General features: G+C 41.7%; 1 protein-coding gene across 1 annotated transcript in view; it reads right to left on the bottom strand.

Moving 5' to 3' along the window:
- Positions 1–22,530, bottom strand: part of PNPT1 (polyribonucleotide nucleotidyltransferase 1) — a 1,644,852-nt gene that overhangs the window by 1,588,547 nt on the left and 33,775 nt on the right. Inside the window, exon 5 of the mRNA XM_044055211.1 lies at positions 621–670. Coding sequence (XP_043911146.1) covers positions 621–670 — 50 coding nt within the window. The remainder of the gene's footprint in view (positions 1–620; positions 671–22,530) is intronic.

Genomic DNA, 22,530 nt, shown 5'->3' with positions numbered 1-22,530 from the left:
TAATGTAAAACATTCGTAAATGTGAACTTTGTAAGTTTGCCTATGTCAAAAGTGATAATTCAATAAAGGTGTTAAAAAGCATGTTCTCTCCCCATCACACACACACACACACTGGATCATTCTACAAGTGCACTCAGTAGTTTTCCTTTGACTCAACAAACGGGACATGTAGTGTGCCAGTACCAACCCACTCCTTGTAGTGACAACACACTGCAATGCACAAGTTATTACTACTGCTTATGCTCCAGGAAAGGACTGCTGTCACTGGATGCTTTCTTCTTCTCTCCCCAGGTGGCTTTTTCAGTAGGTTGAGGTTCTTTGAAAACCAAGTCCATAAGCTTCACAGATGAAAGCCTGAATGCCGGAATTAAAGTCCATGTACATGTTACATAGTATACCTACTGGTGTTTACTGTAATTGTTGCATTATATGCAAGCTGTGGCTAAAAACAATCCATGGGACAAACTACTGATTTGACTGTCAAATACCCTGTTCTGTACAAGTCACTTGATGCTACATTGTGCAAGCTTCTGTATCATCACTCAATGTAGTCTATCAGCATCAGATGTTCACACTGGAAAACTCACGCACAATGACATACACTACAACTGATGACTTACCTGCGTATCATAAAAATAACCAGCTGGAAAAAGAGGTCTAATACAGCGATCTGAAATGACAAACAAAATGTGGATTTCATTATACGTGTACTTCACTGACTCTCACTTGTGCTTGCAGTAACTATCTTCATATGTAATTTCTAAGTTTAGCATCCTCTTAGAGCTGAACAACTTGGGCCTCGTTCCCATGATGTCTGCTAAAAGTAACATGTGGCTACTTAGGTGAGGTGAAAATGACAAAAACAAAATACATGTGAAACTTCAAGAACCCTGCTTCTAGCTCTTCCCAAAGTACATGGGAAATAGATGGTGGTAACGTGCAGCACTTTATTCTCATTACTGTATAAACTGACACAGGCACTAAAATAACTTGCATAAAGGATACATAAATGAAGCCTGCATCAGAGTCACAATCTCCAGCTTCACTCTCCTAATAAAGGAATCACTACATAAACTAAAAAAAAATGTGATTTTTTTTCTTAATTATCCATGTAATAACGCAATACATTTAAGATGTGTCTGAAAGATTTCCAACATTCCTTAAAGGGATATTACAAATCTTCCATTATCTCCACAACCACAGATAATAAAAGATGTAATGCATTTCAGTTAATTAAACTTACAAGAGATGCTCAAAATGCTTCTTCAAACATAATGGCTGGATATTGCATACTACCAAGAAACAAAAGTTAATCACATTCAATGAGAGATGTATTGCTAAACAAGAGATATCGAAGTAAAAGGAGAGATTTGGGAGGGTGGCCTAATGGTTACAGTGTTTGCCTTACAAACACAAGGTGCAGGATTTGAGTCTCACAAGGGATAATTGGCTAGGCTTAAAATGGTTCTCTAGGGCAGTTAACCTAGTACTAACCTATGAGCCTATGGGGTAAACAAATAATGTTAAACTAACACATGCAACTGACTTTCTTTAATATGATGAATTCCAAAAAATAAACACTGTTTGAAAGTTCATTTCACCAAGTATATCAGACTAAGATTTTACATTTCTAGGAAGCATCAGATAACCCTGATGTTAATGGATGTCCTTAATCTGACCCCAGAATTGTTCAATGGCAATAGGTATGACAGGTGAGCAGTGATAAAATGCCCAAGACTAAAGGTCTGGATAAATATAGATAGATCAAATGTTCTTCTTATTTCATCTATTTATTACATTGGAACTCCATTCATATTTAAAACTTTCCCAATTTTATGTCTCTGGTCCTGACTTAAGGCTTTGTCCATAATTCCTTGAAAAAGTAGTTAAACACTATGCTGCATACGGTTATGCTCTCCACAGTACCAAGTTAATGCAGGATGCTTTCATAAATTCCAATGAGAACTGCATGTTTCATAGTCTAATAAGATAAACCAGTATCACCACAAGATGCAATAATAAAATACAAATTTTATGACAGAAGACATGTTGCCTTATTGCTAACAAGTTTAATGGGTTTCCGGTGACTACTACTCGCATGTCAAAAGAGTTATTGAGAGACAAAGCAGTAAAAAAGTGAGCCTACAGTTAGCTGAGATGATAAGTCTAGCCAATGTATCACTGGAATCACTGTGCAAAGCACAAGTGTGATGACAAATCTTTCTCAGAAGTAATGCTGCAATGAAAACAAATCAAAAAGAAAAAAAGATTTCTTAATGTGGTAATATTAAAAAGGAGCAGAATATATAAAGATTGGCTGGAAGCTTACAAACATGTTATGTAATATTAAGAATAGCAAAGGTTTTATTAGCTGAGCAGCTGCCATTTGTGGGCTCAAAAATAGAAACTAAGTCTCACATATACATATGCAGTATAGCACTATGCATTCACTGTTCTTAAACGACTGAACTGGTTAGTCTCAAAGTACATTTGCATGCAACTTTTAGCTCTCCACTGCAAGTTTTTGGCAGCAACTACTGAAATATTGGTATTAGTAATAGTCAAGATGTCAACAATACCCCTATTAGAAAATAAAAAGTTAAAAGCATACCTACAATATGTGCCCTATACGCAATTCAAAACTGAAAGTTAATATAGCTTGTACTTTCAACCTGCCTTTTCTTCACCTAAGCAATTTTCAATGCTGACAAGGATGCATCTGTGCGTGTGAAATGCATTTTTTTTATTTTTCAATGTTTGCATCAGTATGCAACAAATCTTTCAACTGAAACTCAAAGTTATTCTAATCTTTTAATATCAAACGAACTGAGACGTTTTGAGGCACAAGACCCTTTTACAAAACAGACTTTCAATGTACATTAACAGAAATGTGCAGGATTTGCTGCTAGAAATGTCCTATAAAGTTTTGACACTTTCAGAATACACAGTTGGGATATAACAATGCTAAAAGTTACTCATTGTAACAAAAATATGGATTGATTTTAGTTCTAAAATATGGCTAGAATAATTACAGGATGAAGGCAACTCACAATAAGCAGCCACTTTCCTTACACAGCAAATTCCTTTAATGAAGCAAATTTACCCAAACTTCTCTAATTAAAAAAACAAAAGAAAAAAAACGAAATCAGCAAGGATTCTCACCTGGTACACTTCTCATTTGTTTTATTATTCCCTCTTTTTCACGTCTCTCTTGCTTAACACTGGGCTAGTCTATAAAACAATGTAGAAAGGCAAACCTACGGACAAGGCATGTCCATCATTTTCCTTGTGTATGAATCTGTCAGTCTTCACTCCAAAAAAAGATGGTGCCTCACAATGGCAGATCAAGTGCACTTTTGGACTACATATAACTAATACTTGCTCTTTTGAACTGACTATCCTGACCACTTAAAATCAATACTTACCCTGTAGAAAGCTCCTCCTCCTTCTTTGTCTAAAACACAATGGTAACATTACATTTTTTAAGCTAGCACTCTGTTAGTCGGTGGTACTCATCCACATTCACTCTCCATTTCTGCAGCTGTATCAGATTTTTTGACATTCAAACCTAAGCTGTTCTAGAATACAACATAATAAAACAGTTGTAAATCCCCAAGACTTAATTAAATTTATGGCCCCCCAGTGGAACAGTACACAGCAAAAGAAATCAGTCTCTAGAGACCTGGTATGTTTATGACCCCAGTCCTCAGTGGGTGGGAAGAAAGAAGGCCTATGAACTTGGGTTTTCCTAGGCCAAAAACATCAAAAATTTCTGGTACTACATAAAAGCCGGGCAGATGATTTCCATAACAGTGTGTATTACGATATTTCATTGAAACCCATGATGGTGTGTACTCAAACTGAACAGCATGGAATGCTACTGAAGGGGAGAAAAAGCTGTCATGCTTTATTTATATAAGGCAGAGTAAGGATCATTCTAAAGAGAGAGAAATAGATTTGGGGAGTATTAACTGCTTTGTTTAGGGTGTAGATGTCCTTTTAACTGTTTTCTCTGTTTAACTTTCATCTCAGTTTCCTTATTTCTTAACATGTTTTCTACCAAACCAAGTCCATAAGATTTTCCTCCATACTTTAATAAACTGATTCACACATTCTCTCACATTCTTCAAATAGAATCATTTTGTTTTTTCCTCATTGTTGAAAACTTTCTATGTACATTTGACAATTTTCTTATACAATCTTCTGTTTTAACCTGCATGATGCTTCTTTATGCACATTTCTTCCTTCATATGTTTCCTTCTTCCATCTCACAAACATTAGACCCCTTTCATTGCCTAATGCTCTATAGTTTTTTTTTTCCTTTATATCTTGTGATGTTTTGGTCTTCCATCTTTGAAAGCTCTTTTTGGCTCTTCTAATTTATTCCATCTATCCACAACCCCTTTTCCTATTTTTCTCACATGGGGTCGGGGTGTCACTTCAACAGTGACAATCATCTAGAGCCAAAGTTTACACCTTCGGGTGGCTAGCCCTGCCACAATAGTTCTTCAGCAACACACACACACACACACACACACACACACACACACACACACACACACACACACACACACACTTTAGAGTATCCCATCCTCTAAAAGCACAGCAAGTCATCATAAAGTATGAAAAATATAATAAAGTTTGCATTTTTGTGGGAGGACAATACTTGCACACACAGACACACCAGCACATTTTACAAAACAAGGTATGAAGTACTATAAAAGATCCATCACAACAAAATTTGCAAAATTAAATATATTTAAAATAGAGTGCTGCACCAAATGGGTGCGGGAGTATACTCACAAAAATGAGGGAACTATGGTAACAGTCAAAATAAAACATTATAGGACATTGCCATATTCATGCAGCAAACCACAATCTTCCAAGATATTCAGTGATACTGCATCTTGCACTACTAAAGCAAACATTAACCAATAATGAAAAGCAAATCACCAAAAATGCACAGTTATGAACTTTTCACTTTTAGACTTCAGCTAAATTAATTATCAAAAGATTCCTGCAATCCCCAATTACTAACTTGTCATTATTACGACTACATCGAACATTACTAAACTTAATCAAGAGGACTGCTGCTATCAGAACATTCATTATAAAACAAACAAAACACTTGTTCTAATGGTGATCACTGATACATCACTTTGTTAAAAAGTGCACGTCCAAACATTACTTCTGTACACATTTCCTGTTTGTATGCTACTTCTTTGTTCAATCAACTATGCAGGATTCAGTCTGAGTATTAACTACATTTATCAACAATGATATACTGGAAAGCACTGCTATAAAACTACCAGTGTGGTAAAACATAATAGTCCCAAGTGACAGCATGGGCAGTGGATCACATCAGGTTACACTAAAGTGATGGCTCACTGCTGGGGAACAGCTCCAAATCATAAAAAGGTGTTAGCTTTACATTTCCAGTTTATCACGGGTCACCTATTCTGACCACTTACACACATTTTGTTGAAGAAAGGTTCAGAGATATGACCAAATATTTAACTCCTCAAACTCTTATTATACAGAGCAATACCAATAAAATATGCTGAGCCTATGCTCTTTTATATCTGTAACTGGTAAGCAATGTTACCTGTAAAAACAATGTCATAATGACCACACTAATGATGGGCAGTAACAAACATTTTATTTATTTATTTTACATTTGTTAACCGGGAGAGTCCAACTGGATATATGTCCATTTTCAGTGGAGGCCTGGGAAGAAAAGCTCCAGAGCAGTAAAATCATTAACAAGAGAAATATGTTAACCAAAAGGTTCAATTAAACAAAATATAGAGTACACAATCTTTATAAGTCATATAGAAGTATAGTACATATAAGATAGGGAGTTAACCAAAGAGTGTATTTGCCAACATTCAACAGGCTACATTAATATATATACATGTTACAGAGGTGCTTAACAGCAAGTATAGCAGGAAGATAGAGTAGATAACTTCCATAACTCATTTCTACATGAGAGAGATACTCTGTCCTTTAGGTTTCTTTACAGTGTTCAGTGATACTATTACCCCAGGCAGACATTACAAAAGCAGTAGATAAGCTGTTACTCTAGTTGCTGGAAAACAGAGACATACGAGTTACTATCCAGGGGTATTACAGGTATATAATTTGTGATTCAGGAACTGTGTTTTGAGTAGTTTTTTGAATTGGGTGGTGGAGTTGTTATTTATTATGTGGGCTGGAAGGGAGTTCCAGATTTTAGAGATGAAGTAGCTATAAACGGATCTACCTGCCTCATTTTCTAAGTTTGTTACCTTAAGGAGGTATTGGGTACTTGATCTCAGGGATCTGGTAGTGGTGTAAGGCTGGAGTAGTTGCTGCAGGGCTGGTGTGTTGCCTGGATGATATAGTGCTTTGTGAGCAAGTGCTAGTTGGTTGACTTGAAGGGTCAGGGGGAGTTCTAGCCAGTTGAGTTTTTTGAAGCTTTCACAATGGTGGGTTCTAGAAGGTAATCCTGTGGCAAATCTGGCTATTTTATTGTAGCAGTTATCTAGCTTGTTGAGCTCAGATTTTCGGAGATTGGTAAGCATGGGGAAGGCGTAAAGTTCATAGGTTCATAGGTTCATACTAGGCTATCTGCCCGAGGGCATTTATAAGCCTAGCCCATAGTTTTGTGGCTTACGCCACCCCTTTAGTTTGGAGAAACTATGCCCATTATTTTGCTGTGCCTCTGTCGAGCAGTGACACTGAGGTAACCCCTGGGGTGTATCTGCAATCTCCCATCCATTGGTCAAGATTCCTCTTGAACAAGGCCAGCGAGGTGCTCTGCCTCACATAAACCGGGATTTTGTTCCACAGCATAGGGAGTCTTTGGGTGATGAATCTATCCCTCCTGCACGCCCTATTAATAACCGTGTCGAGGTTTAAGTCTCCCGCCTTGTGGCTCTGAGGGATCTAGATTTTTGAGATGAAGCATGTTCATCAAATCTGGGTTTGACATGGCCTTGTATGTCAGGCATAGGTCACCTCTGAGCAAGCGGTAAGCAACTGAATATAACTGGAGTTCTTTCAGTCGGGCAGCATAAGACAGATTTTGAGACCCTTTATCCTTTTGGTGAGGAACTTTGTGGCCTCTCCAGCTGCTGCAAGTGTCGGGTCAGATACATTCGAATGGGGCATTGTACTCGATCATTGGTCTGATGAGTGATGAGTATAGGGAGACTATGACTTCCCTTGATCTAGATGTGAATCCCTTCATGATAAGGTGGGCAATGTAGAAGGTCTTCCTAACTACTTTAGCAATATGAGTGTCGAATGAAAGGCTACTGTCAACCTGGGTTCCCAGGTCCCTAATAACTTCTTCTGTGTTCAGGGATTGCCACCTATATGGTAGCTAGGGGTAACCTTATTTTTCCCGAAGGGTATGACTATGCATTTCTTGGCATTTAACTTTAGGCCATGGCTCTGGCACCAGTTATCCGTTTCTGTGAGACCCTTCTGAAGGATATCTGTGTTGGATGTGTTTTCAACTACGGCCCAGTTTGCAGTCATCTGCAAACTTTGTCAGCCATAACCCTCCTGTGTTTGCTTGTACTTCAGAAAAGTAGATGCCAAACAAGAGTGGGCCCAGGACTGAGCCCTGTGGGACACCACTTGTGACAGGCTTTGAGTCTGACATGGCGCCAGCAACTCTAACCCTGTGGGTTCTGTCACTCAGCCAGTTTGCAACCCATCTTGTAATGTATGGGTTTACATTTAAGTTGATGAGTTTTTCAATGATACCCGAGTGAGGTATTGTATCAAAAGCCTCGCCAGGTCTAGGTAGGCTGTATGGACTGCCTTTCCTCATCAATGGCCTTGGTGACTGTTTCAAAAAGTCAACCAAGTTTAAAAGGCATGATCTGCCTTTGACAAAGCCAAACTGGGCTGGATCCAAAGTCTGCAAGTTCCTATGTCTTTATTTATGAGATCCACTATGATCCTCTCCATGGCCTTGCAGATAAGGCTTTTCAAGCTAATGGGACGGTAATTTCCAGGGTCGGTGGAGGCACCGCCTTTGTGGAGTGGGACCACAGTGGCTGCGCCACTCCTGGTGCGTATCCGGAGGTGAGACTAAGATTAAACAGCTGTCCTAACTGTGGGTTTAATTCCTCGTTGAGTTCATGGAGCACACAGCCGGGACACCATCAGGTCCCATGGATGCTGTGTTCTTTGCCTTGGAGAGCAGTTCTCACCTGGGCGTTAGAGATGTTTGGGGGCTACAATCATTTGGTATAGATATCTCTCCTTTGGGAGGGAGTTTGCACTGAACCTGTCAGCCAGTATGTTGGCAATGTCTGTAGGATCAGTAATCTTCACATCATTTTGAACTAATTCTGAGCATATCTGGGAGTTTCCTCCTAGGTTTCTGACATAGCTAAAGAATACCTTATGGTTGTCTTTAGAGTCCTTAGCTATTTTTTTCTCAAAATCAGCTTTGGATGATTTTATGAGAGCTCTTAGCTTTTTACTTATAGTGATCAGCGGTGTCTTACCTTTTAAGGATTTTGCTCTATCTTGTAGTAGCTTTCTCCTTTTGTTGTAGAGTTTGTTTATGGCTGGGGTTGGATAGGAGTTGTGTCCTGGTTGTGGCAACCTTAAAGTGACTGGTGAGAAACTGTTTGTTGCGATAGAGTAGGCCCATTTTTCTGTGGACTATTTTTATGGTCTGGGAGATATAAATGTCAAAGTTAAGGCTATTGTCAATTTCAAGGCCTATCAGTTTGGCATGGCTGCTGGGTGTGATGGTGGTGTTGTTATGAGAGGAGATTGAAAAGTTAGATGAAGAGGGTGGAGATCTGTGAGGGCTGAAGAGAAGTAATTTAGTTTTGGCTGGGTTTAGAATGAGGTTTTGGTTAGTGATCCATGTTTCTGCCAGGGAAAAACATTTTTGTGTTAGGGAGAGGAGGTGGTCAAGGCAGTTGTCTGCACAGATAATGGTGGTATCATCTGCATATTGGACTACTGAAGCTTTGGGTATGATGGATGGTAGTTGATTAGTAAATAGGGTGAAGAGTAGAGGACTCAGGATGGAGCCTTGGGGTACCCTAAGGGAGACAGGCAGTAAGGAAGAGAGCTGATTTAGCCATTTTACAGCTTGTTGCCTACTATCTAGGTAGCTCTTAAACCAAGAAATAGTAGAGAAGCTGAGATTTAGGGTGGTTAGTGTAAGAAGCAGTTTTTCATGGTTGACCATGGCAAAAACTTTAGATAAGTCTAAGAGTTGCAGATACTAGCAGTCCACTGTTTCTGTGGTTATTGACGGTATTAGTGAATGATGTAAGTGCGGCGGTGGTGCTATGAAAGGGTATGAATCCATGTTGCTGAGTGGATAGTAATTTGTTTTCTAAGAGGTATTGCATCAGTTGCATGTGGACAACCATCTCTAGAAGTTTTGATAGAGGAGATAGTAACTATCGACCCATAGCTATACTAAGTTCTACACAGGTATCCCCCCTTTGTGCAGTGGTGTAATATGCAATATTTTCCAAAGATGGGGTACTATGCACTCTGAGATAGATCTGTTTATTAATATGGAGACAAGGTAGGCTATTGCTTCAGCTGCTAGTTGCAAATATTCAGTAAGTATATTATCGGTGGCTGTAGTGGCTGGCCTAAGTTTTAGGAGTAATTTTTGTATGATTTTGGTTGTCACTGGGTTGAAGGTGAAGATGGGGTAACTGAGATTTGTTTTGGGTGAAGAGGGTGTTTTAGTTGGGTATGGGTTGTTGGGGCTTAGTTGGTTGCTGGCTAGATTTTGGATAGTTTCTGTGAAGAATTTGTTGAGCTGAGTGGGGATGTTGTCATGGTTGTTCACTATTTTGGGGGTGGGGGTAGTTGTGCTCCCTGGTTGCAGTACAGTGTTGACAGCAGCCCAGAACTTTTTTGGATTGTTAATATATTTATTCTGCATATTTTGGTAGTAGGAGATTTTGTCTATTTTAATAAGTTGTTTGACTTTGTTACTTATCTGACAGTATGTTTGTCTACTTGGGATTTGCTTTTATGATAGTTTGTCCATGCTTTGTTCCTATCTCGGGGTAATGTTTTAGTATTTAAAGTTAGCCCAAGATGCATGTTTAGTTCTGATTGTTGTAGTTCTAAGAGGGGCATGGTGGTTAAGTACGTTAATGAAGGTGTAATTGAAGTATAGCACTGCTTCATCAAGGTCCAAAGTTTTTAGGGAGGTCCAGTTACATAGTTTTAGGTCAATATTGAAGTTGAGTTGGTTGAAGTTTTTTCTATTCCTACATTCCCTGACAGTTTCTTGGGTCAGTTGGGGAGTCTTGCTTCTTATTAGAAATGTAGCTAGGTGGTCGCTGAGGGCGTCTGGCAGGCAACCAGCGTGAGATATATGGGAAGGATGAGATACTAGTATCGAGTCTATTATACATTGAAGTTTGGTACTTTTGTCTGTTCTGGTGGGGGAAGTTATTAGTTGGGTTAATCCATGTAGGTTGATATGGGAGATTGGGTTTAGACTGGAGCAGTTAACCCAGTCAATATTAAGGTCACCTAATAGGATGTTTTCTTGGGGAAGGGTGTTGGTCAACCATTCTAGTAGCTTTTCTGTGATGGTAATATTGTTCCCTGGGGAAAATGTAGCATCCTATAATGCTGATATGTTTATGTGGGTTAAGTTTCAGTTTAGTGAGGATGAGTTCAGTGTTATCCAAGTCTGGGGTTATGTCTAGTTTTTCTAAGATAAGGTGAGTTTTATATAGTATTGCTACTCCTCCACCCCTTTTTCCTACTTTGTCATTTCTGATTATATTACAGCCTGGTGCTGTGATTTCATTATCTTGAATTAGGGGCTTAAACCAGGTCTCTGTCAGAATGACAATATCTGGATGGTAAAAGGAGATTAAGGCCTGGAGGTCATGGACCTTATTTAAGATGCTTCTAATATTTAGATTTATGATGAGGAGTGAGTTTGTGGGCCTTTTAGTAGGGTCTTTATTTAGGTCTGAGAGTGGTCTATCTGGACTGAGTGGGCCTGGGTTGGGGTGTATGTCACCACAGCATACTAGTGCTGTTTTCAGGTGTACATAAAGTTTGACTAGTTCGTAGAGGAGTTTTGTGCAATTAAGAGTGGTGTGGGATTGGCTATTTGATGGGCATAGCTTGTGTCTGAGGTGGTGAATTATGATGGTGTGACAGTTGTATGGGGTTAGTTGTAAATATGGTATGGGGTTTGGAGTACTGGGTGATGTTCCTTTGTAAGGAATGAATAGTGTGTAGGTAAGTGGTGTTTGGTAACTGGTAATGGTGGTTAGCAGAGTGAGGGAAGTGATGCAAATGGTATATAGTAGGAGTTGAGTATGTGAGGGTTGAGATGGTGATATGGTGTAGGGGTGAAGTACCTAGTGTCAACCAATAACCCCAAATACCCACAGCTATTACTCAACAGTACGCTGTTTGTCTTTCGGCTTTTCCAAGTTAGGGGTCACCACAGAGGAACTCCGGTCAGCTAATGATTGGCAGTTGGTTTTTATGGTGCCGAGTTGCCAGCCCGATGCCCAACCTTCAACAAAGGCACGCCCATTCAACGCATGTCTTTCGAGCGCCCACTCAACCGCGGGGAGGACATGCAGACTCCACACAGAAGGCACTCCCAACCCAAGCCGAAAATCGAACGGGAGAACCTCTTGCTGTTAGGCAACAACGCTACCACTGCACCACCGTGGAATATTATTCAACAGTATGATCCCACCAAAAATATGATAAATAAAAGTCAACTAGGATAACACCAAAGACTGGTCACTGTAGTTATAAATGATCAAGTGTTAAAAAGGATCAAGCAAATAAGATTCTTATATCAATGTAAGTAAAAATACACTTGACAAAAAATCAGGCACATTCAAAACAAAAAGTCAGAAGACGATAGTTGACCCATTCATTAAAATGGTGAGCAGATGTTATAAACTGTAGTATGTTCCAAATGTTCTGGATGTTCAAAAAGTTTAAAGTAAACTTGTAAAACTTATATGAATCTTAGATATTTGTTCTAAGTAATACAAGTCTCAAAAACACAGACTTGTTTACAATTATTGCATATGGTAACACTAAACAAGAGCCTTCAAACAACAAATCAGATGATATACAATACAAAAATTATTATGCAAACCCTTACCAAATTTGTTACAGTAACCAAAACGAAATGCAGATCCAATAAATACACCAAGTGTTTGTTTTACATCCTAAGTCCATATATGGCTTCTAGCGAAAACGAAGGTCACTCCACCACTTGTAAAGGCATCCACAGTCAAAAAAACGCCTTAGTGCATATACAACTTTAGAATCAGTTCCTACTAAACTTCATCCTCCCACCATTACTTGTTCAATATGAAACAAGACTAGTCTTGCAAGTGTCACCTTCATAATTATTTCCCCATATCCAGTAGTTGAAAAGTACAGTTGTGTACACCTACCATAAATGTAGATGTTCGAGTGTCTTCACTGTTGCAGTCATAACTGTAGGGTGCTCCTGCCGGCAGGCAGCCCGAGGTCGGCCAGAATCCCAAAGTCTGGGTCCGGCGTCGGCCGTATAAGCTAGTATCCTGACGTCAGTACGCCTTGGTACATAGCCCTCAGCCGACGCCATCTTCTCCAGCCTTTCTTGCCCCAGATGTCAGAAGTCCCCAACAAATCAAAAATGAATCCAACAAGGAAACACAAATACACCACAAATAAGAGAAAAAGAGGGGATAGGAGGGAGGGAAACCCCGACTGCAACAGTGAAGACACTCGAACATCTACATTTATGGTAGGTGTACACAACTGTACTATGTTCTTCGTGTTTCACTGTTGCAGTCATAACTGTAGGGTGGAATCCCAAAGCAGTGTAGAGGGGAGGAGGCTTTAGATAGAAGAAGGGAGGCAAGAATACCCTGCAAGACAGCAGAGGCAAAGCCTGCCCTAGACTTAGAAAACAAGGGGAGATTGTAGTGCTTGGAAAAGTATGCACAGAACTCCAAGTGGCAGCTTCCAAGATATCCTTGGTAGGGACTCCTCTGAGGAAAGCCGTAGAAGTAGCAGCTGCTCTAGTAGAATGACTTCTAATGGTCCCTGGAAACTGTTTCTCATGATGAGTGTAACAAAATCTGATTCCATAAGCAATCCATTTGGAAATAGTTTGTTTAGAAATAGGTTTTCCAAGAGAACTGGAGGCAAAGGAAACAAACAATTGGTTAGACTTTCTGAAATCTTTAGTCTTGTCCAAGTAAAATCGTAACTGTCTGTGCACATCCAATGAATGCAAAATCCTTTCCCCTTTATTTTGAGGATTTGGAAAGAAAGTAGGAAGGTGAATTGTCTGATTTAAAGCCACTTTCGAAATCACCTTAGGCATGAAAGTAGGATTGGTCCTCAAAGATACTCTGTCCTGATGGAAAATAAGGTATGGTTCCACAGCCATGAGAGCTTGCAACTTTGAGACCCTTCTGGCAGAGGTCAATGCTAGCAAAAGAACAGTCTTCCAGGATAGAAACTTAATATCTGAAGATGCAGCAGGCTCAAAAGGAGGCAAAGTAAGTTTTTCTAAAACATAATTAAGATCCCAGGCAGGGACAGGAGGAGTCCTAGGAGGCCGCAAATTTTTAGCCCCTCTCAAGAACTGCTTCACCAAAGGATGTTGAAAAATAGGAGGATCAGAACTGTAATGTGCAGAGATAGCTGAAGCATGTATCTTAATGGAAGAAAAGGAAAGTCCTTTAGATAAAAGTTCCGAAAGGTAAAGCAAAATAGAGGAGAGATCAGGAACCTGAGGATCAGAGCCTCGGTCCTGCATCCAAATAGAAAACCTCTTCCATTTAGAGGCATAGGATTTCCTAGTGCTAGGCCGTCTAGCTTCCAAAAGAACATCCAAAACTTGTTTGGGAAGACTAGAGGAGATCAAATTCCTTTGAAGAGCCAAGCTGCCAGGCAAAGGGTCTTGAGATTGGAATGTAGTAACTGACCCTGATGCTGGGACAGAAGCGAAGGGTTCAGTGGGAGAATCCAAGGAGGCCCGAGAACAGGAGCTTTAAGGTTGGATACCAAAACTGTCGAGGCCAATGTGGAGCAATCAAGATGAGGAACTTTGGCTTGTCCTGTTTTATCTTCAGTAGTACCCGAGGCAGTAGAGGAAGAGGAGGGAAGGCATATGCTGAAAGGCTTCTCCAGCTGAAGGACAGGGCATCCACTCTCCATGCTGTTTTGTGGAAGGACCTGGTGCAAAAGCGAGGCAGCTGATGATTGAGATGGGATGCAAACAGATCTATCTGGGGACATCCCCAAACTGCAGTAATCCTTTTGAACAAGTTGGTGTCTAGCATCCATTCGTGAGGATCTGAAATGTTTCTGCTCAGGCTGTCTGCTAAGAGATTCTGTTTCCCTGGAATGAATTGAGCCTGGAGATGCAAATTCAAATTGAGAGCTGTATCCCATAAACCCATAGCTAGTCTGCAAAGGGGGTATGAATGAGAACCCCCCTGTTTGTTGATGTACCACATGACTGTGGTGTTGTCTGTGCGAATTAGCAGAGGCCCTGGTTGTAAAAGGTTTTTGAAGGCTAAAAGGGCATTTTGTACTGCCAACATTTCCTTCAGATTGATGTGCCAGTGAAGATGGTCCTTTGTCCAGGTTCCCTGCTGGTAATTGTCTAGAAAGTGTGCTCCCCAAGCATAATCAGAGGCGTCCGTGGTTAGGATTTGAGTAGGTTGGGGGAGACGAAAAGGTTTTCCTTCGTTTAAAGTGCAAGCCCTGGACCACCAGAGGAACTCCTTCTGGAGGCAGGGGATCAGAGGAATCAGAATATCCAGATCGTGGTAATGCTGTGACCATACACTTTTCAGATACCATTGAAGCTTTCTCATGTGAAGCCTTGCGTTTGGAATCAACAGAATGCAGGAAGCCATGTAGCCCAGAGCCTGCAGGAATTTCCTTGCAGTGAGCTGAGATAGAGTTGCCAAGGTGTTGAAAGTAGAAGCCAGCTGAGTTTGTTTTTCTTGAGTGAGGTAGGCCCTTTGTAAGGTTGTATTTAAGAGGGCTCCCAAGAATACCATTTGTTGAGAAGGGATCAAATGTGACTTTTTTATGTTCACTGAGAATCCCAGTAGTAGGAGAAGGCGTTGAACAAAGTCCAGATGTTGAAGCAGAAGATCTTTGCTGTCTGCCTGAATAAGGCAGTCGTCCAAATAGGGGTAAATCTGGATCCCCTGAAGTCTGCAGTAAGCCACTACTGGTGCCAGGCACTTGGTGAAAACTCTGGGCAGAAGATAAACCAAAGGGCAGAACAGAGAATTGAAAGTGCCTCGAACCTGCCTTGAACCTGAGGAATTTCCTGCGTTCTTGTCTGATAGGGATATGCAAATAGGCTTCCTTTAAGTCCAATGTCACCATCCAGGCGTCCTGAGAGAGCATTGGAATTAGCTGTTGTAGAGTAAGCATCTTGAACTTTGGAATTTCCAAAAGGTGTTTAACACAGAAAGGTCCAGAATAGGTCTCCATGAGTTTTGTTTTCTGGGAACCAGAAACAGCCTTGAATAAAACCCTTTTCCCATTTCCGAGAGTGGAGCAGGCTCTATGGCTCTCATGGCCAGAAGAGCATCCACTTGAGTTAAGGCCTCTGACCACTGAAGTTTTGGCAGATCTGGCCAACCGTGAGTCCTTGGCAAAGTGTGAAAGTGGAACTTGTAACCTTTTAAAATCACGTCCAATACCCATCTGTCCTGGGTAATATGAGTCCAATTTCTGTAAAAAAGAGACAGTTTTCCTCCGAGAGGGGCGTCCAGGTGAAGGGGTCCTGAAGCCCAACCGAGAGTCATTGAGTTTGCTTTCTTTGAGATTGGGATCTGTCTTCTCCCCTTCTAGGTGAAGAAGCAGTCCATTGTCTAGATCTGTAAGAGGTCTGGCCTTGCCCACGACCTCTGGAGCGTCTATATCTTCCCCTTTGAGGCCTGTCAGACGTGGGAAAGGACCAATTTTTAGAGGGCCAATTCCTGGAAAATCTAGGAGGCTGAACTTGCAAGAAATCTTTTACAGTCTGCATGGATTTTGCCTTTTCTTCCATCTTTTTAATAACTTCCTCAGCCTTAGAACCAAAAAGAACATCTTGTTGAACAGGGGCATCTAATAACTTAGCCTTAACCTGTTCAGGTAAACTTTGTTCACGAAGCCAGGCATGTCTCCTGATCACAGTACCAGAGGCAGCAGCCCTGCAAGAAGCATCCAAAGCATCAAAAAGTACAGTTTTGTACCTACCATAAATGTAGATGTTCGAAGATCCACATTGCTGCAGTCCTTACACTTGGGTAGTCCGCTGTCCTCAGTCGGCCCGAATATCAAAGTATTAGGCTGACGTCGGTCAAGGCGCTTAAGACTGACATCAGGACGTCAGGGTACAAATGCGCATGACCGACGTCATATCCTCAGTCTTTTCTTGCCCCAGATGTCAGAAGACCCTAATAAGAAAGGTCAAAACCAAAAGACAGCAAAAACAACCAACCACCCTTGCACTAATCATATGTACAATATATACAATATCCACAATATTCACAACCCAAACCACACAACCGCCTCTAACTACAGAGGGAAGGAGGGAGGAGTAAATTGGACTGCAGCAATGTGGATCTTGAACATCTACATTTATGGTAGGTACAAAACTGTACTATGTTCTTCATCTCACATTGCTGCAGTCCTTACACTTGGGTAGAATCCCAAAGCAGAGGTAAGGGAGGATGGCAAAACTATAGAGCAGTAGGAGCTGCCAACATGCCCTGTAAAATTGCAGTGGCAAAACCAGCCCTAGATTTAGAGTAAAGTGGAAGGTGGTAATGCTTAGAGAAAGTATGCACTGAACTCCAAGTAACTGCCTCCAAAATATCTTTAGTTGCCACCCCTTAAAAAGCTGTAGAAGTGGCAGTAGCCCTAGTGGAATGAGGCCTAATCCCAGCTGGAATCTCCTTACCATGATGGGAATAACAGAAAGCAATACAAAACCCAATCCACTTAGAAATAGTTTTTGACACAGGCTTGCCCTGAGAACCCAAAGCAAATGAAACAAATAACTGCTGAGACTGCCTGAACCCTTTAGTTCTGCTCAAATAATATCGCAACTGCCTGTGTATATCCAAAGTGTGCAAAATCTTTTCCCCTTTATTTTGGGGTTTGCATAAAAAGTAGGCAAATGAATAGTTTGGTTTAAAGCCACACTAGAAACCACTTTAGGCATAAAGGAAGGATTAGTGTAAAGATACCCTATCCTTATGGAAAATTAAGAAAGGCTCAACTGCCATAAGGGCCTGCAATTCAGAAACCCTTCTCGCAGAGGTAATGGCCAACAAAAAAGCAGTCTTCCATGATAAATATTTCAACTCGGCAGTAGCTGCAGGCTCAAAAGGTTGTAGAGTGAGTTTCTCCAACACAAAATTGAGATCCCAAGCAGGAGTAGGAGCTCACGTGGGGTCTTATATTCTTTGCCCCTCTAAGGAATTGCTTAAACAAAGGATGAGAAAACAATGGTGGGTCACAGTCATAGTGAGCAGAAATTGCTGCAGCATGAACCTTAATAGAAGAGAAGGACAAACCTTTGTCCAGTAACTCAGTAAGATACTGAAGAGCCACACTTAAATTAGGCTTAGAAACATCAAATTCCTTTGCTGTACTCCAAAATAAAAATCTCTTCCATTTATCTGCGTACACTTTCCTTGTACTAGGCCTTCTGGCCTCCAAAATAACATTCAAAACTTGCTGTGGAAGCTGAGACCCTCCAGGGTTTAAAACAGAATATGCCAGGCTGTTAGGTGAAGAGAGTGAAGTTTGACATTGAGTAAATGACTGTTCTCCTGAGACAGCAGGTGTGGAATCGAAGGCAAAGGCCATGGAGGCTCCCGTACCAGACTTCTCAGTAATGGGTACCAGTGCTGTCGAGGCCAATCTGGAGCTATTAAAATCATCTTTGGCTTGTCCTGTCTGACCTTCAGGAGTACCTTTGGGAGGAGAGGCAGAGGTGGAAAGGCATACACATGAAGATTGCTCCAATTGAATGAAAGAGCATCCACTTTCCAAGCTGTGGGATGAAACCTTTTTGTGCAAAACTTTGGCAGCTGGTAGTTTAGTGGAGAAGCGAACAGATCTATGTCTGGAGTTCCCCATAACACTGCCAATTTCTGAAATACATGAGGATCCAATTTCCACTCGTGGGGATCCATAATTTGTCTGCTCAACACATCTGCTAAGGAGTTCTGTGCTCCTGGCAGAAACCTTGCCTGAAGATTTAGCTGTAAACTGAGAGCAGTCTCCCACAAAATCATTGCTTGTCTGCATAGAGGATAAGAATGTGTTCCCCTTGCATGTTGATGTACCACATGACAGTTGTGTTGTCTGTTAGAACCAACACCTGCCCTGGAAGAAGTAAATCCTTGAAAGCTATTAATGCAAATTGGACTGCTAACATCTCCTTCAAGTTGATATGTAGATGTTGAAGTCTAGCAGGCCACGTGTCTTGTACCCACTTTCCATTTAGATGAGCTCCCCAAGCTTTGTCTGAGGCATCTGTCGTTAGAATCTGACTTCGCCTCTGGCGGGTCACAGAGAGTCCCTTGTTTAGGTGACATTCCTGAGCCCACCACAAAATTCCTTTTGAATGCAAGGTATTATCTGAATGACAGTGTCCATATCTTGGCAGTGCTGTGTCCATACATTTTTGAGATACCATTGTAGCTTCCTCATATGCTGTTTGGCATTGGGAAGCACCAGAATACAAGATGCCATGAACCCCAAGGCTTGAAGGACTGTCCTTGCAGTCAGCCTGGACTGATGTGACAATTGATGGAAGTAAAGAGCAAGATTCTTTTGTTTGTCCGGGGTCAAAAAGGCCATCTGGGATGCTGTATTCAGTCTCACACCCAGAAAGCACATGTCCTGAGAGGGTACTAGACTGGACTTTATTTAGTTCACAGAATACCCCAGGCATCTTAGCACTGCTATCACATATTGTAAATGATGAAGAAGTTCATCCTTTCCTTGAGCCAGAATCAGGCAATCGTCCAAATAAGGATAGATCTGTATTCCTCTTAGCCTGAAGAAAGCTATCACTGGAGCCAGAACCTTCGTGAACACTCTGGGCAGTAGATAAGCCAAAGGGCAATGCAGAGAACTGATAATGAGAAGTCCCAGCCAGCAGATATTTCCTGCAACTTAGCCTGATAGGAACATGAAGGTAAGCCTCCTTGAGATCCAGAGTCACCATCCAGTGATCTTTGCCCAGCAGAGGTAAAAGCTGTTGTAACGTCAACATTTTGAACTTGGGAATGTCCAGATAAGTGTTGAGGATAGATAAATCCAAAATTGGTCTCCACGTGTTCCCCTTCTTTGGTACTAGGAACAGGCGAGAATAAAATCCTAGGCCCACTTCTGGCAGAGGGACCGGTTGTATGGCCCCTATTTGAAGCAGCAGAGAAATTTGTTTGTGAGCTTCTAGTCTTTGCTGAGGAGGAACGTCCGGCATGCCTTTGAAAGGAGGCAAGGTATGGAAATAAAACTTGTAACCTTGGTGTATGATATCCAATACCCATCTGTCTTGGGTAATCAAACTCCAATTTTCCTTGAAGAGTGCCAACCTTCCTCCCAAAGGTGCTGCCAGGCAAGAAGGATCTGATAGCTGAAAAGGTAGGTCATTGGGCCTGTTTACGAAAGGACTGGCCCCTGCCCTCACCCGAAGATTGCGCAGGTGAACTCCCTGTTCTAGGTCTGAAGGAGCTCTGAGCTCTGCCCCTACCACGTCTAGATCTACCCCTAGACTGTGAATCATAAGAAGAATCGTCCACCCCTTAGCAGGCCAATTCCTACTAAACTTTGGAGGCTGAACTTGCAAAAAATCTTTAACAGCCTGCATAGACTTAGCCTTGTCTTCCATTTTCTTCAAGACTGACTCCACAGGTGAACCAAACAACACATCAGACTGTAAAGGAGCATCCAAAATCCTTGTCTTAACATGGTCAGATAAATTCTGATCCCTCAGCCAGGCGTGCCTGCGAAGAACTGACCCAGTGGCAGCCACCCTAGGCGAGGCCTGTACAGCATCAAAACCACATTGTAAAGAATGCTTACCCACCTGTTCAGAGACATGTACTAAATCTTGTAATTCTTTACACTCAATGCCTTCCCCCAGAGCATCTACCTTAGACTTCAATTGAGAAAGAAGATAGTTTTGATATTTCAACATGTGAAACTGGCAATTCAAAGCCCTCATAGCTAAGGTGGAAGAAGTATAGACTTTCTTTCCCCATCTATCCAAAGCTCTGGCCTCTTTATCTGGAGGAACCGGATTTTTTACAACAGAGGCCTTGACACCCTTAGGTCCCTGACTAACAGTTTCTGGGTCTGCCCTAGGACTCTTATAAAGATATTTATGAGCCTCAGGCACCCTGTAATACCTATCCGGTTTAACAGGAGCAGGAGGCAAAGAATCAGGATTAAGTGAAGCCTCTGCAAACACATCTTCCACAACATCCAGAACAGGTGGTATAGCCAAAGGCCTATGCTGGGGTAAAAGCAAAAATTCCCTAAGCCTTTTCCTGGAATCAGAGAATTCCTGACCTTCCCACTTAAAATGTTCCCTCATGGAATGAAGAGTCTCTGAAAAGAAAAATCCTCTGGAGGAGAAGCAGAAGGAGTCGAATCATCTGCATCAGAATCAGAATAAGGAGAGTACTCCTGCAAGTCTTCAGCCGAAGACTCAGAAACATCCGAAGCCTGCTCAACACTCCCCAACTCTGGTTCCACCCTAGGCCTCTTATCAGGAGGGGGCAAAGAACCTCTAATCAAAGTAATTAAATCTTCTGCCATTTTAAGCATGTGCTTCTTGGGCACAGATCCTGTTGAACTAGGAGTGACACCAACAGAAGCTAAACCTGGCCTGCCTCTGGGAGAAGCCTTGGAAACAGAAGGAGAGGGCCTAACCACCCTAGGAAGGGAGGGGAGTAAAGTAACCTGAGAAGCCCCTTCAGCCTGACCTGCCTCCTGAGAGGCCACATCCTGCAATATCAAAGTCTCCCCCTGGGACTCCAGAGAAGCCTCGCGGAACCACCGTCCCACTGGCCTCTAAAGAACCGGCGTCCGGTGCAGACGACTCTTCTTGCCTGGGTTTAGCTGCTTTGTCTTGCGCTTCTTGAAGCGGCGTCGGAGCATCCGGCGGCATATTATAATTACACGCTTCCGAAGACCAACCTGGCACAATCTAACCTTCAATAGTGCTTATTGAACCTAGCACAAAGCGACACCCAACAACGTCGTGCTCAGGCCCCAAACAAGGAATACAGAAAGTATGATAATCCCTATGCGGTATCTGCTTCCCACAAGAAATACAGTTATTAACTTTTTCTGACATCCGGTAAACCACTGAGGCAAGAAAAACAAAATATTCCCCAACGGGTACTTAGCCAACTTTGACTCGGTCTGAAACTCCGAATTCGAAAAATTTCAGAACGCCGAACGGCACTTGCAACGCTGCTTCTGCATTGGACCATGCGGCAAAAAAGACTGAGGATATGACGCCGGTCATGCGCATTTGTACCCTGACGTCCTGATGTCAGTCTTAAGCGCCTTGACCGACGTCAGCCTAATACTTTGATATTCGGGCCGACCGAGGACAGCGGACTACCCAAGTGTAAGGACTGCAGCAATGTGAGATGAAGAACATCCACAATGTAAGCTATGCTTGTTAACCTGTTCAGTAGCATGCAAAACATCCTGAAGTTCCTTATCCTCTGCACAAGAAGGATGGGAAGCAAGCTTTTGCTTTAAAACAGACAAAAGAAATTGCTGATATTTAAACATATGAAACTGGCAATTTAAAGCCCTTACAGACAGGGTAGCAGAAGTATATACCTTTTTACCCCACCTGTCTAAAGCACGAGAATCCTTCTCAGAGGGAATAGGATTTTTAGAAGTAGCAACCTTAGCAGCCTTAGAGCCCTGAGAAATAGTTTCAGGATCTGCAGAAGGGTTTTTAAATAAAAATAAATGAGAGTCAGGAACCCTATAAAATCTATCAGGCTTAGAAAGAGCAGGATGCATGGAATCAGGATTCAAATTAGCCTCAGAAAAAGCATCATCTACAATGTCCAAGACAGGAGGGATAGCTAAAGGCCTATGCTGAGGAAGAAGAAGAAATTCTCTAAGCCTCTTTTTGGAAGCAGAATATTCCTTTCCTTCCCAATGAAAATGTTCCCTCATCTCATGCAAGGTTTCCCCAAAAGAAAAATCCTCAGGTGGAGAGGCCGAGGGCAAAGAATCCTCAGCATCCGAATCCTCATAAGGGGGAAAGGAATAGTCCTGATCAGAGGAAGAAACAGAAGATACAGAAGCCTGGTCAGAGGATTCCAGAGTAACATCCTGTCGAGGCCTTTTCTCAGGAGGGGGGTGAGAACCCCTAATCATTGTAAGCAAATCTTCAGCCATCCTCAATAATTGTTTTTGTGTCTTGGGAGTGGATTCAGAAGCAGCTTGAGCTGAAACTTTAGACTTGGTAGGAGT

This window comes from Protopterus annectens, chromosome 1.part2, assembly GCF_019279795.1.
Source record: "Protopterus annectens isolate FY-2018-M chromosome 1.part2, PAN1.0, whole genome shotgun sequence".
Taxonomy (NCBI): domain Eukaryota; kingdom Metazoa; phylum Chordata; order Ceratodontiformes; family Protopteridae; genus Protopterus; species Protopterus annectens.
Note: the sequence above shows the minus strand (reverse complement) of the source record. Positions and strands in the feature narration are given on the sequence as shown.